This window comes from Antedon mediterranea, chromosome 2, assembly GCF_964355755.1.
Source record: "Antedon mediterranea chromosome 2, ecAntMedi1.1, whole genome shotgun sequence".
Taxonomy (NCBI): Eukaryota; Metazoa; Echinodermata; class Crinoidea; order Comatulida; family Antedonidae; genus Antedon; species Antedon mediterranea.
Window position 1 is genome coordinate 35649790 of NC_092671.1, and position 27716 is coordinate 35677505.

Here is a 27716-nt window from a genome sequence, read left to right on the forward strand (position 1 = left end):
AAGCTTAACACAAAATAGTATACACTCAGTGATACCAGGGAAGAATGTAATTTCTCTTCCTTAGTAAAACTATATCAAACAAAAACAAATCTTAATACAATTGTATAGCTTATACTATATTATGTGTTTAACATTTTAGTCTGTACATATAAGCCACTATTGATTAAGCATATAGAAATATTAATATAGGCCTACTTTAATTCAATCTAATGCTGATTAAATGTAATCTATGAAGGACAGTTCGAAAGGTTAATTATTCGGTATAGATTGACATTTTAGTTTTCAATTACAGATAATAGCTTAAGTATTATAGTTAAGATATATTTTGCATACCAAAATTGTAATATAATATAATATCGATATGTAAATATTATTTAAAAAACAGACTTTTAGCAAGGCATTCATGTTCATACTAATATGATACTTTTGTTGACAATAGTTGATTGATGTTTTGTAATTTATTGTACATAAAGTATTACCAACATTTAAACATCCAATGCTTTAATGTATTAAATATGTTAGAGATATTATTAGACGAAACTGTTTATTTTTTATCTTGAATATTGTTTATTGGCGAAATGAGTATAAACCGTGAAAAACGGCTGGCATGGTTAGATTATTCTTATATACATAATCATATGTGACAGAGCCTGGTATTATTATTATCTAGGCCTACTCTCGGAGACATCGATACACCATCCCCATAACGGTTAGACTTGCTCCAAGTCTAGGCCCCATAGTTAGATTATTATTGTCTTTTTTATGATAGTTGACGGGAAGAGTAAAGGTCCACCATTCGGCCTTTTGATTTTTGTCTCGAACCCAAAATATTATCCGTATGAAACGCCATATGTGCCAAAATATTTATCTTTTTACCATTGAATTAAGTCGAAATGCAGACTGGAACCTAGGCTACCTGAAGGTATACGTCTTGCTCAATATTGTTCGCTCATTGGTTTGTTTATCCGTTTAAGTCTGATTTCCTGTCGACGTTATTTGACGCTATCGTCGTTGATCGTTAAAAGTTCAACGACGATCGTTTGAAAACGATCAAGTTGAAATGATAACGATAGCGAGTACCTTTTCCTGTAAATCGTTATCATTTCAATGTTTACGTAGAAGATCGCCGATTATTGTTAACGATAGCGTCGACTAACGTCGACAGGAAAACAGGCTTTAGTTACTTCGTCATATTCCGTTCGTTCCTTTGTTCATTCATTTTTACTCATTCATGAAATCATAATTATTAATTCTTTTCAATCAAAATTTATTATTTGATTCATTAGTTAGCTAATTTATCATTCATAGATTGATTCTTGACTGTTGTCTTACATTTATAAGTGATTACTGCGTTGGTAGCGCACACACACGTTCGTTTAAATCAATCATATTGTCGTCACACAGCGTGACATTATGGTGGTAGTAGGGCTATTAAAAAAAGAAAGATTGGCAATGTGATACAATATTTGCGACACAATGTATCCGCTCTGTTAACTACAGATTCCGCCGCTTGATTACCTTCAGGTAGGTTATGATCAGTCAATGTATGACATTTACACACTTGGAATGTAATGCATCTTTAAGCGCTACTGCGGGTACTTTTCACTTTGACCACTGCCAAACGCTACCCGACCAGGTTAAACAATTAACGTATTAGCAACGTGCGCTATTCTAACAATTTAAATTGGCATTCTTTACTTCATATCATGAAGCATTTTGAATTGACAAACATATCAAATGGTGAGTTAAATTGTAACCTCTCCTATAAAACTAGGTTATAAATAAATTAACGTGTAAAAATGCATTTTAAATCACAATTATTATTAGTTTATTGTTTTGTGTATGCATCATTAATTCCAAAAATAACTGTGCCATGTGCACTTTAACGTATAATAAGATGTTTAAAGATATATTGTCCCCCTAAAAATATATTTTTTCAATTTTGTTAATATGCCATTTTAATGTCATAATAGTTATTCACTTTGACCAAAAACTGGATCGAAAAAAATTTACCTGTTAAAAATGTAATTGAAAGCAAAAACATACTTAAATTGTCTGTCAGACAGTGGTTATTGGTTAAAATTAAAGGTTGCTTTTCTCTTTTTAAAAGTGAAAAAAAATTTTTTTTTTACAGAAGTGAATTACTTGATAAAAACTGCAAAATGGCCTATTATAGTCTTATTGTATTAATCATTTCATGTTTTTGGGGAGGAACAATACATCTTTAATTGAAAAATATCTGAAAAATGTTGAAAAAGTTATTGGTGGATATAGGCCTATTTAAAAAAACATATTTATACAAACTGACTGATTATTTTAAAAATATGACGTCATAAAATATTTTTTCATTGAGTTTTAACATCATTAATTTCTGAGATTGATATATGTTCTTAATTTGTTTGTAAACATATGGAATAACAATGAAGGATTGAGCCGATGTGATTTTCAGGTTAAACATGTGTATTGTATTGTAATAGTTTTGTAGGCTTTATAAGTATTAATTTTAAATAAAGGCACCCATAAGCGACCTTGTTGGCTGGACCCAATGGTGGTCATTTATATACTGACTGACCTATTAGTATTATCATAATACTGTATTTTGTTACAGGTTAAGAACGAGTCTATCGTTAGGTACAATATAATTGGTCTTTGGGTAAAACCGAAGGTGTAAATACATCATATAGAAGTGTTGTACAAACAATTAAAACAAAAAAGCTGTAAAGAAAAAACACGTCACATTGTCTTATTTTTCTTTTCTGGATCTAGCAGTTCGAAAAAAAAAACCAGTCCAAACCTGTCCCATTCTGCAAACCGGACATTCAAATATTCAAACAAATTTGAAAAGGAATGAAGTAGGCCTATTTTGAAAAAAAAACTAACAATTAGCAGAGCATGGCAACACTAACAACCAATCCAAATCTCAACCTAAGTTTTCCTTTCTCTGTGTCGGGTATGTCACATTCTTCATTTACAGTACTGGTATTGGTACTGGTTCAAATAACCGTCTCAAAGAGACATCTGGTAGCCATTGACTTGAAGTTGGCATTTGGATGTGTTACTTTTAAATGTAGGCCTACAGTATGAGAGTGACTACTACCAAATTACACAGTCACAAAACAACTTATAAAACAGTTCATATATACAGTTAAAACATTGCTGGGAATTATAAATTTCTGTTGAAACAGTCTCTAATGAAGTTGCATCTAGTAAGTTGACTTTGTTGTACAACTCTATCAAGTACTGATGGTATCTTCCGACCTCTTCGTTTACTTTGTGTTGTGTGAAAAGTAAGAATTTTTGTAGGATCTTCATTTTCTTTTTAGTAGCCTACTCAGCAAAAATTTTCCATTTACATTTTCATTTTACTCATATTAGTCCACAGACTATTTTATTTTACTTTACAATTGGAATTAATGGATGTATAAACTGTAATAGCCTTTAATTTTGTGTCATTATTGTTGTGTCTTTCACACCGGTGGTGGCTTTTTATTATCCTATTAATGTTTTATTATACTGTATAATATCTTACAGTAAACAATGTACGGTGGCCTCTAAGTGTCACGGTAACTTTTGCAATTTTCTAAAAAAAGCCACGGCAATTTACAAAAAAAGCCACGGTAATTTGAAAAAACCCACTTGGCTTTAAAAAAAAATGCCGTGACACTTACATGGAGGCCACCGTATAAATGTGATTTTTGTTGTCATTCTTTTCTTATTTATTTTTCTTTATTTTTAATTATTCAATTTTCTGCCATATACAATACAAAGAAGACAAAACAATTATAAAAGGGGGCAAGGAAAGACCAAACATGTGCTAAACACCTATGCTAGTTGGTCAACCCAGAACATACAGAGCACAGAGAGAAAGAGATAAATAATATTACGTTCTACAATTAAAGCATCTACAAGAAAGCGACCAACTACACACATTTTCAATATCAAAATTATTTAAAAAGTAAATATTGAGATAATTTAATAATTTGGTTTTAATAGAACTAACAGAAATATCATAAGTTCATACCAGAAATTGTTGTATCTGATACTCACGTCCTCCAAGATTTTACGGAGTCCGCTCACGGCAAAACAATTTCTCGTATACGTACATTGAAGAATTACAGTCGTATGAACATAAAATGCGGGAAACTTGTTGGATACTTGATAAACGAACGATATTAAATCAAACCTTTTACGGTGACATTTGAAAATGTCAGCAGTTGATTACCTAAGCTCTTAAGATCGTTAAAGTTAAAGCACATGTAATCACTAAAATGTATTTAACAGACCGTTAAAACTTTCACTGCTGTAATGTTCCTATTTCCTACGTCGATGCATTTTTGTTTGTTTGATTCACTGTTTAACCATGGAGGTATAAAAATAGATCGTCTGGTTTGTATTGTATGACGCTATTATAGTATAGGCCTAACAGGTATAAAAAGACTTTGGTCTTTGAATTGAATACCTGAGTTCTTCTGTCTACACTAGTTTGACAAATGTGTGATGTGACTAAATATGGTAGATGTAATATGTTTTTTGGTTGTATATTTCTTATGGATACACCTTCCATTTGGTCGAGTGCCACTGTTGTAAAAGTGTAATCTCCAAATAAATTATTATTATTATGCTCAAATATAGTAGTGATATGACATCATGTCTGTATATGGGCACATCACATTCACATAAAGTTTGGTAGTGTAGACAGAGCTTTACAGTTATTAATCAAATAAACAAACTTTATATCGAATTATTACGGAACCGGTGCATGGAGACAGCAAGCGCCATGGCTCAGTTCCTCGTTAGAGCCTTTTTTTGAAGGGCGTGGGTTCAGGAGAACAATAAAAAAAAAACGCCAGCTCGGAGAGAAGATAGCACCACCAGTAGAGATATGGCTTATGCCTGTGTATGGTATCATGATGAATACTACTATATCTCATCTGCTACGCCCATACGATCCTCTAGAACAACTAGGACTAGATTTCGGATAATGATATAAGAGCGACAAAAATAGGAGTATATTCATTATAATATATGTAAAGCCCGGTTAGCTCAGTCGGTAGAGCATGAGACTCTTAATCTCAGGGTCGTGGGTTCGAGCCCCACATTAGGCGCATTTTCTTTTATAAATTTAGTCTATAATTTCTTTATATTCGACAAAATTTACGCCGAACCCAGGAGCCTTTAACAAAGCCCGGTTAGCTCAGTCGGTAGAGCATGAGACTCTTAATCTCAGGGTCGTGGGTTCGAGCCCCACATTGGGCGAACTTTTTTTTATAAATTTAGTCTATAATTTCTTTATATTCGACAAAATTTACGCCGAACCCAGCAGCCTTCAACAAAGCCCGGTTAGCTCAGTCGGTAGAGCATGAGACTCTTAATCTCAGGGTCGTGGGTTCGAGCCCCACCTTGGGCGAACTTTTTTAAACAATAAATTTAGTCTATAATTTCTTTATATTCGACACAAGTTACGCCGAACATAGGATCGTTCACAAATCTTTTTGGACACGTTGATGATGTATGTCTTTATTTCTATTTCATGTAGACCTGCTGCATATAAATTCAACAGAATCTACGTAAGAAATTGTGACAAATATGTAGCCCGTATAATCACACATTGAAGGAAAAACTTTTTTTTAATGTTCATAATTCTCTAAGGCCGTGTTTCCGAAGCCAAAAATTAAACGATAAAACTTCCTGGGGAAACGGGGTTTTACCGTTTTCGCTCGAGAAAAATTAAACATTCAAATCAGATAATTATCGGTAATTTTTTGGCTGCGGAAACACAGCCTATTTTAAGTCAATACCACACATATCTCATTTAAATGTAATGGTTAATACAGCCACGTGAGCATAGACGATTTTGTTGTCAGTGGTGTAGTTTTGCACAACTTAATTTTATTGTTAATAATACACAAAAGTGTGTCAATTTGTAGCTTGATTAAATGGTACGCACACATTTTGAAAGTCACTGGGACCTGACTTGTTTGCCAAGGGTCTTAATATAGGTTATCTGAGTAAACAAACACATATCGAATAACCGTCAATGAAAGACAAAATATATGTACGACGGTACCATATTACATTCGAGTTTTCTCAATGTTCAATGGTCTCGTTTGAAAGTGGCTGTGTCCCTTGGGACTGGGGGAAACTAAAAATAAATTGTACGAAAACAGAAAACTGTCAAAAAATGTATTTACATGAAGCTCTGTCTACACTGTCAAATTAGTTTGACAAAAAAAGTGTGATGTGCCCAAATATGTTAGTGACATGCTTAAATATGGTAGTGATATGACATCATGTCCTGGACACACCAAGTTTTTTTGTCCCATAAAATGTGATAGTGTAGACAGGGCTTTACTCTTTAAATTATTAATCGACGACTGAATATAGACCGTGAAACACTGTTGAATAATAATTCGTCCGGTCCTGCCCGTTAAATTTAGATATTTATTGCCTTTAATTATAAAATGTATAATTCATGTTTAGCGTATTGCATAATAAAGGAATTAGTTTCTATGGCGCAAGCTATATACTTCGTTTTACGGGCAAATGGAAGCATATCATGTGTTTTGACGAATTACATTGAACGTCGACTCGTTGGATGGATATGAACAATATTTTGGTTGAATTACGACATAAAGTAAAAGTAAATCTCTTCAGATTTAATAAAAGAAGCTTAGTAAGAAGCAGAGTATTTTTATTCAACGTGTTGATGTTTTCACTATTAAATTAAATGTCGTTTTTGACGTCTTGGCCTATATATCACAGATTATTATAATTAAATGTATTGTTTACATAAGCTTTCATTGTCTCCTTAATTATCTCTTGTAAATCCATATTACAATACTTTACTTACTATAGACGTACATTTACGTTATGTTTTCGACCAGTACGTAAGTTAGCTATCCCCTTTGACTTATACATTACATAATTAGGTCATTCAAACGTTATTAGAAATAGAAATTTCATGTTGGAAAACGGTATATCATTTAGCATATAAAATTCCAGTATTAAAAAGAATTTGAATTTGTTTAATCCAGATTTTTTCTTTTTTGCATTCGTATTTAATGTTATATTTTGGGCTGGGTCAAACTTAAAGTCTTTCTGACTTATATGACTCTCCCCCACATGATTACTTCATTGAATTTATTATCCCATAGGTTGTTATTATATTGAGGAAATAAATTAAATTAAATTTGAAATTTACACACCATTAGGCCTAGACTATTTAATATATTTTGTTTTATATCCGTCTGAATCTTTTTATGAGAATATTAACATTTGTTTTGGAAGTTAATCAAAATATGGAGTTATACAACAAGGACAATGTACAACATGGCAACAGAAAGAAAGATATTGACAAGATCGATTCAATTTCTGTTTCATATTATATGATACGGACTTCTAAAATGTGAAATGGCGAATTAGAAGGAAACTGTAGACTTTCCCCAAGTCTGTAGTTATTCCGAGGCTTTTTACGAGCTCAAGTAGTTTAAGTATGAAACGCCATATGTGCCAAAATATTTGTCTTTTTACTAATAATTATTGTCAAAACTCCGTCTAAAACTTAAAGAAATTGTAATGTTTAAATGCCATAAGCACCAGAATGCACATGTTCATCGCTATTATCAAAATAGTGGGACAATGTTACAATTTAGATATAATTATATAGGCCAAATTTACAATTTTATTACCGTGCTGATCCGTGATTTCGAAAACACCGTAATTCACAAATAATCAAGGGTTTAGGTTTTCACTCTCAGGAAATTGAATGTTACAATATTGGTAATAAGGTTTTCATACTTCTAAGTCAATATAAATAAATGTCTTATACATTTCCAGAAATTGTAGACCTATTTAAAGACGTGTATAAGTTTCATTGGAATTCTGCCTGCGAGGTTTTGTCGTTTGATGAAAATAGTTTGAAATTCAAGAACTTGTGTCACCGCCTAAGAGAAACTGTATACAAGCGTACACTCTGACTTTGTTGTATGTTGTATGTATTTGGCATTGAATAACTACCGGTGACGTTTGCTTAAAGGCATATTGTGTGGATTTTTAAACGCTATAAATAATTATATTTAAGACGAGACGGCTAAGGTTTTATGCATAGTATTCTAAGCCTAATAGCAGCATAAAATAGATGAGACAAAAATCTTAACATAATTTTCAACTTTGTTGCAACGCATCTAGTTTTTTATGCTATACAGTACTTTACAATTTGATGATTTGTTTGTAAATATCTTAGGCTAAGCAAACGAACAGTTTCGTTGGGCTTCGTTTGATTTAATATACACAGTAAATATTAAAAAATTATTGAAAATTGGTATTCATCATCTAATAATGACGTCATGGTTTTCAAGATAGAGGGTGTAGTTTAGTTCACAATGGTGGCGGCAACATCGAGTGGCCTAGAACAACTACCAAAGCAATTATATGATAAATTATTCGATTTTCAAAAAGAAGGTGTATTATTCGCCTTAAAAAATAATGGACGGTAGGTATAGATTGATGATATATATTTTAGAATATATTTTACGATATGTTTTTTCAAGGAACATTTGTTTTCACTGATGTAAGCTAGGCCTAGATATGTAGGCTATTCTCTTGAATTTGACAACAAACGTAGCCTGGAGGGAGACGTCATTCCGCTGTTGATAATGTAATATAATGGGTACCTTGGAATACTAATTTTCTTCATATCCTATTCGCGGAGAGAACAATTGATATGAGTTGATTATATAGTTTGAAGTGCAAGTCATGAGTCATTTTTTATTATTTAGCATCATTCAAGTAATAAAATTAAATAAAGGGAATTTAATTAATTAAATTGTCTTAAATGGAAAATGGTTGACAGCAATTTGACAGTTTGTTTATACACTGTGTTGTTCCTTTTCTGTATGTTGTATCTTTCAGGTGTCTTATTGGAGATGAGGTAAATATACAGCTTATGTTCATACAATAATTAAGCAATTAAACATTTCAAAAGCATTTACTCCATGTTCAAACCAACACTAAATCAAACACTTAAAAATGTTGTCACTTCCGAACTGTGCTAAGTGAATAATATACATGCACATTTTATAACTCATTAAAATATATTTACATAAATAGCATACCTTAACTAACCTTAGTTACTATCTTTGAGTGAGTGAGTGGCCGAGCGTAGCCATAACATCGGCAGGGGTTCGAGGCTCACTCACTCCATGGTTCTGGTGGTAGAACGAGTCTTCTCGGATAAGGACTATAAACCGTAGGTCCAGTGTACACATCTAGCTCGTGTGCACTTTAAAGAACCTAGTACATCTTTCGAGACGAGTAGGGGGTTACCCCGGTGTATTAGTGCATCACAGCCACTGATCACCAACTGGGCCCTCTGGGAGACCAGTCTTTGACTGAAGAGGTTACCCAGTATAAATATAAATTTCAATCAATCAATCAATCTAGGCTCCGTTGTCAACATCAGAGATGAGCGTTCACTTGAAAGTACAGTAGTAAGACTCTGCAACCTCATATGTTGACATAAATTTTAATCCATTCTAATCAGACTAGGCCTAGATATGATTGCATACTACAATATTCTAATAAAAATGATTTTATCAAACATGTATAAAACCAGTAATAGTTTGCTTGATAGGTTTTTTTTCCATAAATTTGTCAGGCCTAATAATATATTTTTTTGAGGTGAGCGTGTAAGCTTATTAGATTATGTTGCAGTTGTGATAAAATTTGGCCTATACATTTCAGTTGCTTGCAAGAAGGATTGTTGTAATTATGTATGTGGTTTAAATGTGTTTGTTATTCGATATCCAGTCTTGATAATACATGATTGTTTGGTGTCCTAGCAAAGAATTTAGACTTGAAAAAACATCTTTAATTATCTAAACATTAAATCTCATGGACAGGTACTGTAATTTGAGTATGCAGTAAGTACAATGTTAAGTCAGTATATTAACCAGTACGACAGTGGATTGAATACAATACTTTATATGGATCAGTGTTTCCCTTATATGGGGATCGGTTTTTCCTTTATATGGATCAATATTTCCCTTATATGGATCTATATTTCCCTTATATGATAATTGTTTTTCTTATATGGATCGGTAATTACTATGGATCAGTGTTTTTCTTATATGGATCAGTGTTTCCTTTATATGGATCGGTGTTTCCCTTATATGGATCCGTGTTCCCTTATATGGATCCGTGTTCCCTTATATGGATCCGTGTTTCCTTATATGGATCAGTATTTCCCTTATATGGATCAGTATTTCCTTTATATGGATCGGTGTTTCACTTATATGGATCCGTGTTCCCTTATATGGATTGGTGTTTCCCTTTATGTTTTTTATATGGATCAGTGTTTCCTTTATTTGGACCAGTTTTTTCTTTATATGTATCAGTGTTTTCCTTATATGGATCAGTGTTTCCCTTATATGGATTGGTGATTACCTTATGGATTAGTGTTTTCCTTATATGGATCAGTGTTTCCTTTATTTGGATCAGTTTTTTCTTTATATGTATCAGTGTTTTCCTTATATGGATCAGTGTTTCCCTTATATGGATTGGTGATTACCTTATGGATTAGTGTTTTCCTTATATGGATCAGTGTTTCCTTTGTATGGATCAGTGTTTCCCTTGTATGGGTCAGTGTTTCCTTTGTATGGATCAGTGTTTCCTTTGTATGGATCAGTGTTTCCTTTGTATGGATCAGTGTTTCCTTTGTATGGATCAGTGTTTCCTTTGTATGGATCAGTGTTTCCTTTGTATGGATCAGTGTTTCCTTTGTATGGATCAGTTTTTCCTTTGTATGGATCAGTATTTCCTTTATATGGATCAGTTATTGGGTTTACTCATTGTTACCTGTAAAACAAAAATATGATATTAAATGACTTTGAATTGAACAGGTATCAATTTCAAAATAAATGGAATAAATGGATATTTGAAAACTGCCAGTGAAAAAAATGTTCATTTTCTAGTTCAATCTTGTAATGCGAGAACTTTATTCTTTTTGTTATAAATAAATGTATCATTTTCACAGTATTTGGTTTCATTTATTCTATCTTTAATACTATCTTATTATTTGTAAAGTGCATTTAAATTTTGAGATATTTTATTAATATTTAAGTGACACTTTTACACTAAAAATGAAGATTTGTAATATTTGTGGATATTAAAAAAAAAACTGTATTAACAAAATATGCAGTAGATAAATAAATATTAATGCTAGAATAAAAATCGTTTTAAAATATCAAATTTCATAACCAAGAAGATAAGTGTATACATTTCAGAGAAATAATCAGTTGCTACTGTAATTCATAAATATTAAGAATAAATATTGTAAAAAGGAGCAAAATTATCATTACATACGTACTGTACAGTAAAATTTAGCACCCATATAACTAAAATTAACTATAAAGCAGTTTTTTAAAAATTGTTTATTATATGCTGTTTTTTAATCTGGTTTACTTGTATTGTACGTGATTGGATGTTAGTATTTCCGTAAGACTATTATGCATTGGTATTAATGTTTAGATGCTGTTTTACCAATCTTGTTGAAGGCATGGTTCTGAATTGATTTATTAAAAGGCATGGACAAAAAAAAATTTATCACTTATCGCATAAAGGTGCTCAGAATTTGTTAATAGGATGATAAAAATACAATTCCGCACACGATCAAGCAGCTTTAGAGAAAAAGTCTTTTAAAGTATCCATTTAGACAAGTGCTGGAATTTAGCGATAAAGACGAGAATGATAGTGTCATTGGCAATTAAATTTGACATTTCTTGACATGCTTGTTAAAAGAAACACTTCATGATTTAGTTGCTTATTCATCACTGACATATCATTCGTTTGATTAATTTGATTTCTGCAATTTTTTGACTGAAATATGTTACTCTATCAGCCAACTGTGAAACACGAAGATGGTGTGAAAGATGTTGATAATTGGTAAAAATGGAGAGTAATTGTTGAAGGCGTAAGTGGCTGTAAAACTACTATTAAGACCAAATAGTGACTGAATGTTGTGGTATAATGATAATTTCAAGTGTTAGTTGTGTCATTGTTTTTCAGATATACAATAAGTCACGTCATACGTATGTGCTATATATCGTTAGTGAAACCATGAAACAAATAAAGTGAAATAAGATATCCCTCAAAATGTACGCTGGTTTAAAATGGAAAAGCGGTAAGTTTGAAAACCGCAAGGGAGCATTGCATTAATACAATTTTGTGTTAAAATTATTATAGAAATATAAAATTTATTGTCATGAACTAAATAATGCATGACATAAATGTTATTGTCATTTATTTTATTGATAAATTTGCAAATGATGCTAGCCCAGGTGTGGCATGTGAAGTCAATTGATTGCGTGGCGAAAATGTTACGGTAATTCATTGGCGGAATAAGATAAAAATAGAGCTGGTCTAGGATCGTATTACATTTTTAGCAAAATGTAATTTTCATACTCATATGTTTTCTGTTTTTTGCTCAGATGGTGGAAAATGATAAAATAGAAATATCTGGCCTATATGATTGAATCAGTTTTAGCAAAATTACTGTAGTTACTGTATGATAGTATAAAGTTTACAGTATACATATTTTTATATGTTAAAATACGTTTTCTACAGTATCTACAGTATCTTTTTTTTCAAAATATGATAAACAAATGTTACCTCTTGGCTCTTGATCAGTTTGTTTTTACAAATATTTTTGGCATTTTTTTAGTCTTTGGAAGATTAATTTTGTAGTTTGAATTGTTTTTTTTTATCTTTTTGTTCCGAAACGTCGATCTTCTTGTTTTTTGTCATTAAATTTTATTGTAAAGTTATATAGTAAGCGTCTATTAATTCGTTTTTTGTTGTTTTGCATTTAACATCTTCGAAATTTGTATGCTGTTGTTGTGAGTTGTGATATCTTCAGTGTGAACATACCGTTGTATATTACTGTAAGTTGCCTCGGGCACGCAATCTTTAAAGTATAATTATTTTCAAAGCTTTAAAAGCATTACCAATAGATAGCCCTAATGTGTGACTTGAAATTTGATGCTGTCAAAAAAACGAACGAGCCAACTCATTCATCTTTCCATGCCAACTTTAGATATAAACTGAATAATGAATTTATGACAATTATTGTATTATAAAATGTTGCATTCATTTTGTAAAGCTTTTTTACTTTCCAATCTGATAGATAAAAATGATGCGTTGGTGTTTATGAGAGAATTGTACAATGACAAGCAAAAATAACATTTACATGAGGGGGTGTTGAAAAGAATTTTATGTTAGATATTTATGTTTTTTCAAAGCATCTTATTGGACATCTACTGAACGATTATATTTGATGGCCCCCTAGAGTCTTGTTTTTTTTTGGATGCAGCTTTTAGACAGTATGGCTAATGGTCAGTGAACTTGGCTGAATACTGCTTCGTCGCCAAAAGTCCACTTAAAAATATCAATTGGTCAATACCAATTTCTAAAGCTTAGAAGTTCATGGCTAGGTATAAAATTAGTTTATTAGCAGGAAAAATGTGTACTTGCCTTTCAAAACACCTATTTTCAATCAGTCACAGTCTATTTTATGCTTATAGCTTACCTGGATAAACCGGCAATAGCCCTTTCTACTTGAAGAGTGAGATTATTATTATTTTTATATCAAAATTATTATATCAAAATTATTATATCAAAATTTATAAAGTGTCAATTCAAAGACCGAGGTACAAAATCAATGCATGTTAGTGGTCGAACAAATAAGTTTTGAGCAATTTTTTAAATAAGGCAACAGAAGAGCAGTGTTTAATTCGTGCGGGGAGGGAATTCCAGAGTGTGGGTGCTGCAAAAGAAAACGATCTACGACCAAAGCTTTTAGTAGCTATGTGTGGAACAGATATTAAAAAATCATCAGATGATCCAAGAGTCCGTCCAGGAACATAAATGGTGATAACTCGAAAAGTAATGATGATGGTGGTTTGTGGAGAGGCTCCCACCTGTGGCATAGTTCATGGACTATACCATTTTGTGAAGAAGGGTGTTCAATAAAAATTTCTACTTTTCGAGTTATATCTCTGTCATCGAGGAGAAAGGGCTGTTGTCGGTTTATCCAGGTAAGCTAGCACTCATAAACTACCAACACCAATGTTGGTTTGTGTAGTTTAGTGCTTTCCACTTGCATCCTTTTTGTTTTCATACACATCACATGACTACGCAGCTATTCAGTCTAATTCTGCACATGTTATGTCTTTCTGAGTATGTGTAGAATGAGCTTTTTACTTAAAAGCTATTTAATCAAGAACGGGCATCATGAAATCATGAAAACAAAGGTCATTAATAATATGGCTTCTTATTAATACCTCTGAAATGATCTAGTAAAATATCTCAAAATGCAATTTTAAACTTGCATTGAATCATTTGAATTGTGAAACTTAACTGTAACTCTATAATTGATATGCATACCGTTGTTTCACAAACATCAATTGTGAAACATAGCTTCATGAATATCAATTATTTATTTAATAGACAATATTACAATTGAAAATGACTCATTTTGTTCATCAATGCTGCTGTAAGATGATAGCCAAGTTGAGCAAACATTTAAAATTCCAATGATTACAAAGCTTTCATTGTTTTTTTAATACCTTAGGCACATTTTCTTTTAGCCATTTTATTTATTTAAAGCACATAAAAATACATAGTTCATTGGTTGAAATTTATAAATAAAACAAAGTTTTGAACATTCTCTCATAAAATAGTAACTGTATTAAGGTTGATAATGAAAGTTATGCATGTTTTTCAGCCTGGTCCAAACTAAATTGTTTTTTATTGATTTTTAAAAATATATTTCATTTCATTTTTATTTCACTAAAAACTTAAATAAAGTGGAGGAGCCTAAATGAAAGCCTAGCTTTTGTAGTGAACAGGCTCCTCAAGTCAAAAATACAAAATATTATAAATAACAATTAGGAACTCCAAAACAACAAAAGACTTCATAATATTGGTCAAGCTATGCTTCAATTAAGCATATAGACCATTTTAAAGCATAAGCATTTATGTTACAATTATTACTTAAGCTTTGTCTACACTATCAAACTAGTTTGACAAAAAAAGTTTGAGGTGCCCAAATATGGTAGTGATATGGCCAAATATAGTGGTGATATGAGTGAGTGGCCGAGCGGTTAAGACAGTGGAACCGTAATTACGTAGCCATAAAATCGGCAAGGGTTCGAGGCTCACTCACTCCATCGTGGTAGAACGAGTCTTCTCGGATAAGGACTATAAACCGTAGGTCCAGTGTACACAACTAGCTTGTGTGCACTTTAAAGAACCTAGTACATCTTTCGAGACGAGTAGTGGGTTACCGCGGTGTATTAGTACATCACAGCCACTGATCACCAACTGGGCCCTCTGGGAGATCAGTCTTTGACTGAAGAGGTCACCCAGTATAAAAATGAACAAACAAACAAACAAACATATGACATCATCATGTCCATATATGAGCACATCACATTTTTTTGTCACATAAAGTTTGATAGTGTAGACAGATTGAGTACTATAACTATCACAAAGAATGGTACATTAATATGTTGAAATCTACTACAGTTTGTGTACTGTGATCATTTCTTTCAAATCAAATCAAATAATCTTTATTCATCAAACATAAAACATTGTGAAATACAAAAATATAAGAATACATTATAAAAAGATGAAAAAGAAACACATAAAAACTCAAAAGAGCTTGATAAGTTGTGTCCCCCTACGTCCCTAACTAGCTTGATAAGTTGTGTCCCCCTACGTCCCTAACTAGCTTGATAAGTTGTGTCCCCCTACGTCCCTAACAAGCTTGATAAGTTGTGTCCCCCTACGTCCCTAACTAGCTTGATAAGTTGTGTCCCCCTACGTCCCTAACTAGCCTAAAAACTAATACTTAAATAATAACAAAAGCTATTAAAATCCTGCAACAAGTATCTATATAAATTTACGTAAGGGCAAAATTCGGTAAATCGCGCCTTACTTCTAGAATGTTTACTCGATGGTATATAAAGTTGGTTCGTACTTTCGATACTGATTTTAACCACCTGATGTAACCCTGTTTACTAATTAAATGGAGTTCGATAATTAGTTATTGACGATTAAAACGAATTTAGGTTCAACGATTTGCCCCAAATAGGGGTGTTTTCCGATCGTGGTATACACTGTCCAATGCATGTCTATCTTGAAAAATATCCGCATACAATAAAACGAGGATGCTTCGCATTTTCCTATCTCCTCCTACGATAATTGTTTTTAATGGATGAAAACCGGTTGAACAGCTCGAGTACAGCATCATAATGTTGAAGACAGACCTATTTTCTTAAAAACATACTATTTTGATATATTTAATATACATTTATACAAATGTATTGATTTCCGATGAATGGAACATTCCAATAATAACTCTTTGCTTTAACACAAGTACCACCAGCTGTAGGTAATTTATTGGCCCTTGGGGAATTAACCTAAAACCTATATATAGATAAATATTGCAATACTTGGACATTACTGTAAATACGTATTAACATTTGTGGTCGCCATTGAATTTACTGTGAGTGTGGGTACTGTTAGATGTATAACACAATCATGTACAAATAAACGTATTACTGTGAGTGTAGGCCCTACTGTTATATAGAACGTACAATATACAAATAAACTGTAGTACTGACAGTTGCTTCTCAACGTTTGTATTAATTAATAATTACAAAGAATATAAACGTTGTAGTGGTACGTGTATCGTTACATGTACATGCTATTTCAATGGACTATAACAGTGACAGTTTTAACAAAGTATTAAATCGCAAATGTGTTACTGTATCAAGTGGTATATTATTTATAGGCCTATCAAAGTGAAAAACATATTTCGTTACTGAGTAGATAAAGAATATATTAAAACATTGTTCTTCTTTGTACCCATATCCTCTTCCCCATCCCTCAAAACTAATGTTACACACAAAACACAAATTGGGTTTGTTTAAATGAGTCCAAATAACAAATTTGGACTCATTTTGTGACAAGTTTCTCTTTCGGAAGTAATTCCCAGTGTGCTAATTTCAGTTTAATACATAAATCATTGTGTCTATTTATTCGTTTCTGTAAACAATAATAACTATTATCGTCCTGCAGTACGTACATTAAAAAAAGCATTTTTTTACGCTGAAATTACTGTGTATTCGAGAACCATCTGTGGTACTTTGTAGTTCGTAATTCAAGTCATATAATTAAGAAAGAAAAAACTGTATGACATAAGTAAATTGCGTTTCTCTGCATTAATTGTTAATGTTTAAAGCGATTATTAATAATCTTCTTCATTCTAGTTAATGATCCTTGAATAATATCTATAATATTACCGATATTAAACCACTGATTTAATGTCAATACTTAGTACATTGCTGTACCAAATGGCGGCATCGGATTTACTTGCGGCAACATCGCTAAGCGTGCTTGAAATTTCGTTATTAAGTCGACTAATATTTTCTGATGATATACACAATTTTACTAGATTAATATCTGTATTAAATTCAAATATTTAATATGCGAAGGCTAATTTGTATGTACAGTCACAAATGAGTATTATTTTGGAATGCTAATAATGTTATATCTTTCCTCATTCGTAATTATTTCACCTTTGAGGTAGTAGTCATGTTGTCCGAATGTAGTTTCATGACCATGGCCTCGTTTTTATTCATCTAGCGTTTTGAAATAAATGAACATGCCGCGACAATCATCATGTTAGTGAGCCCGTAAAGGGCTATACTAATTTATCTTCTAAACCGAAATTAGGCTGCTTGGTAATAACTAAATGTTGCTATATATTGCAAAGATGTCTTGAAGTATAACATTCAGTGCTGCTGTATGAAAATAAATCATGTTCTGATGATAGTAGTTTCAGAGTCAAAATTTTTCAAAATGAGAATTTCTTTTTTCTTTCCAAAAGGCCCCACACATACATACTATGGAAATTTGTATTTAGAAAACAAAATATTTCACAAAACCATTTACGAGAAATCGTTTTCAAAATGCAAATTTCAATAGTATTTTTAAATTAAAAAATTTGAGGCCTTTTGGAAAGAAAAATCTTGTTTTGGGAGTGTTCTAGTTATTCTGTAGAGAATTCCATTCCCTACAATTTGTGACGTTTAAAAAAAATATGCATATTACTTTAAAAACCTTAAACCGTTTTATGGTAAATTAAGATAAAAAGAGAGAAACAATGCACTACCTACAGTAAGTAGCTCATGGTGAATGTCCTCTCGTGGACGGTCTTTTGGTCTATTGTAGGCTAGCTGGTAAAAATTTGTAACATACGAACATTGTATTAGCTATAGGCCCAGCCTGTCGTAGAGTTGCTGCATTAATTGTGTTTTTGCTGGACTTCATTAATACAAATTGGGGGAAGCCTGTTATTTTCCCTGAAGTCTTCCATTTGTTTTGGCCTCACAATCGATCAAAAAAACAAAATATCAATCCCTTCCCAATGCATGTTGGCATTTATAGCACGCCACTTAAATTATTAGAATCAACTTATTTTCCACATTTTTAAATATGGATAGGATCATATACAGTAGTATTTGTTATTACATTAAATGTAGTTTGTTACCTTAAATTAAATCTAAAAAACGTAGGGAATGGGTCTTTATAAACGATTTGTTTTAATTATTTTATATTCTAAACCTACTTCTTGAGATGTACTGTGGATGTATTGTCTTTAAAATTTAGTAAATCTTCAAAAACTAAATTTATTTCCATTATATAATTAGTTTAAGACATCTGATACTTAATACTACACATAAAAGGTTTTGCATGTCTAATGGAACTTCTTGCTGATGGCCTAGCATTTGATAACAGTATCGAGTTTGAAAGATTTGCGAAATGAATTTGTTTTCCAAAAGCAATTTAATTTGAAAAACTCCCATGGCGTTTGGTTCACAAAAGAGATAACATCAAAATCTTGAGCAGATTCACAAACTATGTGACAAATCTTTTAGCACATCTAAATGTCACAAGTACAGTATAAAGTTTACAAACAAAAATACTGTAAAGTTTGTCACTATCAAACTTTATGTGACAAAAAAAAATGTTATGTGCCCATATATAGACATGATGATATACAAATATGGTAGTTCTATGCCCAAATATGGTAGTTATATGACATCATCATGTCCATATTTGGGCATATCACACTTTTTTTTATCAAACTAGTTTGATAGTATAGACAAAGCTTTAGAAAGGTCAGTATCTTAACAAGATCCAATAATTCTGACGTAAAAAGGGTAGATGTCTGAACAGAGACTAAACAATAGAGGCTGAAGGTAGTGTTAAAACATTTCCCCTTCGTGATTTCCCAAAACAGTGTCCTTTTAATTCAGGTGTGAATAGGGGTCAGTGTCCTTCACAGGTTTTCTACTGTATGTTTTAGGCTTCTGTTTATCTCAAAATCCAAAGATGTATTGTTCCCCAAAAACATAACAAATGAAGATTAATTAAATCAGACTTTGAATAGGTTATTTTGTAGTTTTAATATAGATAATTACTTCCATGGAAAAAAAAAGAAAATAAATAAAGTTTTCACATTTTACTTAAATTACAAAATAAATGGTTAAATTCAACAAAAACAATTTGACATATTTTTCTTTAAATTACAGATTTTTCAGGTAAATATATTTTTTTTCGATCCAATTTTTGGTCAAAGTGAATAACTACTGTATTATGTGAAATTAAAATAACATATTCAACAACAAACAATTTAAGCAAACATTTTCAGGGGGACAATATATATTTAATTTTTTTATTTTATTTTGCAGATGGGGCTTGGTAAAACATTACAAGCTTTGTCAGTTGCATACTGCTACAAGGAAGAATGGCCACTTCTGATAATTGTACCATCGTCACTGCGTTATCCATGGATTGAGGAACTTGAAAAATGGTTTCCAAACATACAACCTGGAGATGTACATCTGGTTAACAGTGGCACAGATGTTGGGTATGTAAATGACAGCCTTGGTTTGTTCTTGATGTTATGTTTGATTGTATATTATTATTTTTGTATAAATCCAAAGGCAAACTAGAAAGCCACTCCGAGAGTGCATACCTCCGCCTACTGTACAATTCTCCTACATAAGATTTCTCCGGTTAAAAAAAAAAAATAAATTTGTGTGTGTCTTAATGCTGTTTGTGATTGAGGCTAATTTCACTACAAGCATGTGTATGCGATTTTGGTGTAATGGTTTGTAACAAGCCTTTCAAATAGCTTCAGTTGACTAACAATAGAACAGCAACGCGAAAATCAAACGAGTGAATTTGAAAAGAAATAGGTTTTTTAAACTACTAGCATAAAAAAACGTGCACATTAAATCAAATTATGTTTTAAAATTACAAATCACAAATTATAACTCTTGCCTCTTGTACAAAGAGTGGAGTAGTAGTTCTCGAGAAAATGCAATTTCAGTTTACTTGTTACTTTAAGACTGCTCGCCGGCTTTTGAAAAATTCTGTCCTATCTTTTAACACTGGCAGGTCTGAAACGTATACTAAAAAGTGGTCCAGAATTGGGACCATGGTCACAAATGGTCCCAAAATTTAATGGAATGGTCCTTGACCACATATCTATCTGTATATTCATTTTGGTAAAGATCTTGTAATTACTTTTTGAGTAATCCTGCTAACAAACAAACAAACAAACACACGCTACCGATTACATACCTCCTTGGCGGAGGTAAATTACTGAAAAAATGACAATGCTGTGGGTATCAGTGGCTGGATCTCAATGGAGATACAAAAAAAAGCGAAAAGCTAAATCAAAACGATAAAGTAAAACAGCCAGAAAAATTAGCAGAGCTTTCGGGCAACACTAGCCCTTCATGCAAGTGAAGGAATTATTATAATAATAATAATACATGTTTAATATGAAAATGATTTTCCACATCCTAAATTTAATTTCGAATAGATGACACTTCATGATATTTTAGGTATTGATAACCTAAGGGCAGAATCCAATTTGTTACAAATAGGAACTGGATGTCAAAATTCTATATTTTTTCTAATAAAAAAATTGTGTTTTTATTTTATTGCAGTTGAAATAGAATCAGAATTATCATGAATAGATTCTGTAGGAATACTATATGTAAAGTAAAATGCACAGTAGTATAGGTCAATAACTCTTCTAATGTCTCTAACCCCCGTTGTACAATGACTCAAGGCTGGATACATTAATTGTTATACCTCTGCCATTTTAAATGCGTGTGTTATATGATATTAGACAATTTTGTCTGTTTAAATTTCTCAAATCACCACCGGAATTAAGCCTACAAATGTCAAATGTTCTAGGGGTGTACTTTTGCATGTATCGATGTAGACATATATTGCCACTAAGGGAAAACAAAATGGCTTTAAATTCTAACAATATCTTAATATCTCATGGTCTGCCAAATGTGATCAATGTGAATAAATTGGAAATGGATATTTTTATATTGTAGAAATGCATTTTGCTAAATGGATGTATAGTGACATTTAAGGTTTTTCACAAAATTGCAATTTTGTTAAATTTGAAACACTTATGGAACAGTTAGCATTATAATTATCATCATTCATCATTGCTGTATATGGAATTACTGACAGTGTTTTGACATTGATATGTGGTAATAGAACATCATTCAAAATTATCTTGTTGCCATGGTCTACATTTTAGGGGTTTAAAACAAAATCTATTTAAATTGTTTCTTTATTTCATTTATTCATATTACCATAAAACTTTATTTTATTTTTCCTTATATTCATAATTAAAAGAAGTATAATATTTAATTCCTTATTCACCTTTATATTAAAATATCCAAAAAGTTTTTCCAAACCAATTTTTGTACAGTAGTTTCTATCTGTATATAATTCTTTATCTTTCTTCGTTAAACCATTCATGAATACAGTATGTACGTGTGCGACGTTTCGACTTGGTAGTTTGTTAAGTCAGGTTAACTTTTGCTAAAAATAAAACCAGTTTCTCATTTGATTGGTGTAATGTTGTCCTTCACCTGAGTGTAGTCAAATTTTCACACCAATCATCTACCTTCTGAGGTGAGGTAAAATTATTTTGCAAGATCCTATGTTCTGTTGGGTAGCCGAGTATTTAATCAATTAATTTGGAAGTGTACAACTTAAAAAGGAGTTGGGTAACCGAGTGGTTAGGACACTTGGTTGTCATACAGAGAGACCTGGGTTCAACTTCCAGTCTACTCAGCTGTATATGAGTACTTGGTTGAAAATACTAGGGAGAAAAGGGTGGCGTGGAAAGGAACTGACCACCCTAACACATAATGTGGAGGCTTAGTACAGTGATCTCCTAATAGCTCATTTCCCTACGTTCAAAATGAACACAGGAATCAATTTTACCTTTTACCTATGTTTAGACGACAAACGACAATAGGTCTTTTTGTAGAAAATCAAGAGATTCCATGATTTCCTGAATTTGAATTTGAGGAATTAAATTGTAATTGATTCTTATACAAAATGCTTGAAAATCAATAATATTGACATAATTGACAGTAATAAATATCTTGAATGAATTGTGAATGTTTGCATTATATTATCTTAATTGTGTGTGCATTATGTTGTTTCAGTCATAATTTAGTTAAGAGCAGAAATTATATCCATTGTACACAAATAATAATATTGACATTTGACAGTAATAAATATCCTGAATGAATTGTGAAAGTAATTTCATTTATATATTAAATATTATCTTTATTGTGTGTGCATTATGTTGTTGCAGTCATAATTTAGTTAAGAGCAGAAATTACATTCATTGTACACAAGATTCATACAAACTGCAGAGCCTCAATGACATATAACCTTTTATCATTCACCTAATACTCTTCACACCATGTAATTGAACAATACTTTAGTGGAAAGAGGGAATTGGTATTCCGCTATAGATGGAAAAATAAATAAAAAAAATGTTTTATTATTATTAGTATTTATATTGCTTTCAATAGCATGGCACATACTTAATTACTTTACAAGGTCATAACTGTATGGATTTATCCGCAATTTTAAATAATTTCCTTTTATTAAGTACTTTGACTTTAATTAAATTGACTTTGACTGATGACATGAGTTAAAAACATAGACTACTGAAATTACTAAAAATATACTTGATATTGAACTTTGAATGTTTCATTTTATTATTTATATACAGTAAACTTGTATGTAAAATGTAGGAATATGTGTTCACTCGTCCTTCAGATGGGATGTAAAGTCGTTGTTCCTATGTACATATTGCTGATTTGGTAGGCGTTGCACTGCTTGCTGCCGTGGGTCCGTGGAGGGCCTAATCCGAATTTCCTCAGTTTCCAGTTAAGCTTAAGGACCAGTATAAAAACATTTAACATACTGTATTCACAGTTATTCAAGTGCGATTGGTGAATATGACTTCTAAATTCTTGACAACACCCCTCTAACTAACATACAGAACTCGGGGCATCAACTCAGTAATCATGGATGATTGTAAATGGGGTTAAACAACTGATTAGTGTCACTGAATGGAAGAATTCTTCCCTCTGTACTGATCAACTTTAGGAATAAGAAAAAGGACAAATAAGCTTGCAATCATTGTAGGACATATTGATAAAAAATACCACCCCAACACACTAGTGCAGTTCAATTTTAGAATGCAACATTGTCAGTGTACAGCAAGTGTAAAAGTTTATTTACACTATCACACTAACAAAAAGTTTGATATGTCCAAATAATGTGTGATGCCCAAATATGTGTACAGCCACATCAAAACCAGGCGCTTGTCGCTAGATAGGGATTTGTGTAAAATGCATTTGAATGTGTGAAACTCATATTTTGACCATTTTGTTTTTTTACCATTATCTGATAGGAAATTTACCGTAGATTTCAAAAATATATATCTTATTAACTAATTCAAATGGAAAGGTGGTAAAAATTACATAAATCTGAGCCTCTATCCTCGTGTTTCGATTGAAAGAACGTGGTAATTCGTTATAAAAAAGCAGTTATTTTCGTCATTCCTACTCCGTAATTTTGTAGATAACCCCTGAAAGCTTGGTATCATTCGATAGGTATTTTGTTCATGAATCTAAAAATAAATGAGTGATGTCACAGATTGTACGATATAGACCAATAAAAACCGATTTTATAGAACCCTTTAGTGTAAACAAAAACGGCCTTGTTGCTACGAACACGCTGAAAGAAGCGATGTGATTGGTTTAATTTTGTCACATGACCCATCCAGCATGGAAAATTCCAGGTCAACAAAATCTTATCGCTAGTACACGCTTGTCGAGAAAAATATATTTTTTATAGTTCATCTAAGTACTGTACACATTAATACTAAAGTGACGTGTACTGACTCAGACTTGATAACAATAAGTTATAACATACTAAAGTAAAGGGCCTAGCTAAGTTATTTATCGTAAGAGTTGATATTAGCAATGTAACTCTCAATCCACTGGCACTAGGCCTAGCTAGGTACAGTAGGCTAGACCTGGCTCTACTAGGCCTAGTACTATAAGCCTAGACTAGGCGGAGATCCGCCTAGGCCTACTACTACGCTGGGCTACTAGCCTAGATAGGCTGCATGGCATAGTAGGCCTAGCTAGCTAGTAATAATAATAGTAATAACAACAACAAGGGGTGTCACGAAACCTCAGACCACGAAAGCTCAGACCCCCTAAGACCTAAGATCACGAAAGCTAAGACCCAACACCTAAGATTACAAATACTAAGATATACTACAGCTTAAAAACAATACTTGTTTATCCATACATAATTTTAAACACAGTAGGTTTCATTTATTACCATAAATATAATTTAATACTACCGCAAAACATAGATAAACTCACATTATTTTCGCCCGTTGAGTAAATGTATATTTTTTCTTTACAACAAACAAACTTGACGGGTTGTTTGTTGGTATATATTTACTCCATTGTGTTGGTTCAGAGGATGTTTTTCTTACGCACCTGCCTTTCTTGTATTTTGACTCCAAATTTGTTGACTAACTTTATCCTGAACACCACACTTTAAAATTAGGACTTATAAGTACTTTCAGAAGGAGAAACACATAATAACAAATAAATAAAACCTTTAAATTGATGATTTTACAGATGTGTTTCTTTGTACTGTATACTGTAATGACAATGTAACTCCTCGAGCTCCCCATGCTCAATGTTTTTGTTTCTATGGAGCGCCAAAAGAGCAACAATAATAGTACAAGTATAAAAACAGAAAGAAAACGAAACAAAAAAACTTATCATGATTTTTGAATTAAAATTTATTTGCCAGTATTTATTTCTTCGTACTTGCATGATTATACTATTATCATTACAATTTTAATTTTACATTGTTCCATCCACACTGTAGATGGACTCCACAGAGTTTTCAGCCCTCTATATAATTTTCGCTCTTTTGACGTTCCATAGAAACAAAAACATTGAACATGGCCCATGGGGTATGGGGTAGGCCTACTGTACTGTAGGCTAGTCATTTTGTGTGCGAGAAAAACGTCTGTAAAATCATCAATTTAAAAATGTATTTGTTACTTTTTATGTGATTCTTTTTCATGAAAGTGCCAATTCTAAGGTGTGGTATTCAGAATAAATGTTGGGAGTTAAAATACAAGGCAGGTGCGAAAGATAAATATTTGTAATCTTAGGTGTTGGGTCTTAGCTTTCGTGATCTTAGGTCTTAGGGGGTCTGAGCTTTCGTGGTCTGAGCTTTCGTGACACCCCAACAACAAGGCCTAGCCCAATTAAAATAAGATAGAGTTTTCTCTCTATAGTATAATAAGCCTCCTGGAAGGCTTTACTTACTAGGCCTAGGCCTACTGCTGGGCTATTTTATTTATTTCAATTTGGTTAAATTTCATTTGCTTAAAAATTGCCAATGATGGGTTGGGTGTGTGGGGAGTGTGTGCAAAACATAAACCGTAAAAACCAGAAAACCAGTACAACTACAATACAAATCCCTCACAAATAAAATACTGGTACCTTGGCTAAATTTCATGTTATTCATCATGCTTAAAAACATTGTTCAAGCTAACAGGTGTGTCTATCTGTCATGATCAGGCCAGGTGCTGGTTCAACAATAGACGTATTACATAACTTTAACAACATTAAAATCCAGTACAATACAAATCCCTCACAAATAAAATACTGGTACCTTGGCTAAATTTCACGTTATTCATCATGCTTAAAAACATTGTTCAAGCTAACGGGTGTGGCTATCTGTTATGGTGCTGGTTCAACAATAGAATACATAACATTGTTTGAAGGTTTGCATGGCGAAATCAAATGTTGATATAAAGTTTGCGGTACACCACGTATATTAAGTCTGAAAAGAACTGTTGAGTTTCTCTTACATACATAACATTAACACTAAAAACCAGTACAATACAAATCACTCACAAATAAAATACTGGTAATTGAATTTTGCCGACCAGAAACGAGGGACATTGTGTGCCCTGCGCCATTTTGAACAAAAAGCAGATAAAATAAAGTAAAAAGAGAAATAAAATTGAATAAAGTTCATTAATAAAATGTTTGCTGTTTTTTTAAAATTTGTTTAGAACTAATAATAAGCTAAGGCAATCTTCCTGAATACCTACTAGTAGGCCTACTGTATTATTCTTACACTACACTATTATAAATGAATTTGACAGATTTTACGTAAATTAGTGGTACTTTGTAATCGTCATAATTAACTATGATAACCACCTCGGATTTTGATGAAATTTTCATGAATATCAGAAAACACTATATTGAATAAGTGTGCCAAATTTCAGAATGATTGTTTATCTAGAAGGTAGTGTTGCTAAGGTGTTAATTGTTCAATCTGTAACAGCATGGGGCAACTTCCTGTCTGATTTGTCATTAAACTTTGACTGTTAATTACTCAGTAATTACAAATAAATTGTAGTATAAATGCTATATACATTTATTGCCATAACTCTGGGAATATTTGCTTGATTTAAATGATCCAAACACCATTTTGAAGGATATATTGTGAGGAATACCATTATAGTATCAACTAAAAAAATATATATTTCACCAAGTGCCTGGTTTTGATGTGGCTGTACACATATGGTAGTAAATATGCTCAATTATGGTAGTGTCCATATATGGGCACATCACATTTTTTTGTAACATAAAGTTTTAATTCATCGTCTCACAACTTGTAAATAGAACTATAGCCTAGTTCAACTTGGTGTTTCTATAATGAATAAATCGCGTAAAATGTTATATTCCATAGCAATCTACTGTATGAGCTGCATCTCCCGATTAATTTTAGCTTTTTAGTTATAGATGAATTAGTTTTTTTCGTGATATGCAATATGTACATTACTATGAAATTGAGGAAAAGGAAGGTTAATAGGAATACCCATATTTCCATGATTGAAATTTCAAGTCATGTGCATTAATTTGATTTCAATTGCTAATTAAATTTACATAAGTAATTTTGAATAAGAAATAAATGAATTTAATAAATAAATTAATCAATACGGTGAAAAAACGCTTTGATTAATGTTTTATATGTAAATTGAAAATTGTTTTAATGAGAAATCAAAATGGTAGGAATCATGTCTACACTATCAAAATGAAAATGTGCCCATATATGGATATGATGATGTCATATCACTACCATATTTGGGTATATCACTACAATATTTGGACACATCACACTTTTTT

At 32.0% G+C, this 27716-nt stretch overlaps 1 protein-coding gene and 3 non-coding genes across 4 annotated transcripts in view; all 4 read left to right on the forward strand.

Moving 5' to 3' along the window:
- The first annotated feature begins 5032 nt into the window (after positions 1-5032).
- Trnak-cuu (transfer RNA lysine (anticodon CUU)) lies at positions 5033-5105 on the forward strand. Its single transcript has one exon. It is a non-coding gene; the product is annotated as a tRNA-Lys (tRNA).
- Positions 5106-5183: 78 nt separating this feature from the next.
- On the forward strand, positions 5184-5256 carry Trnak-cuu (transfer RNA lysine (anticodon CUU)). The gene has a single exon. It is a non-coding gene; the product is annotated as a tRNA-Lys (tRNA).
- A 78-nt stretch (positions 5257-5334) lies between these two features.
- Positions 5335-5407, forward strand: Trnak-cuu (transfer RNA lysine (anticodon CUU)). Its single transcript has one exon. It is a non-coding gene; the product is annotated as a tRNA-Lys (tRNA).
- Positions 5408-8917: 3510 nt separating this feature from the next.
- LOC140040903 (DNA annealing helicase and endonuclease ZRANB3-like) overlaps positions 8918-27716 on the forward strand; it is a 76900-nt gene continuing 58101 nt past the window's right edge. The window contains exons 1-2 of the mRNA XM_072087174.1: positions 8918-8929; positions 19818-19996. Coding sequence (XP_071943275.1) covers positions 19818-19996 — 179 coding nt within the window. The 5' untranslated portion in view covers positions 8918-8929. The remainder of the gene's footprint in view (positions 8930-19817; positions 19997-27716) is intronic.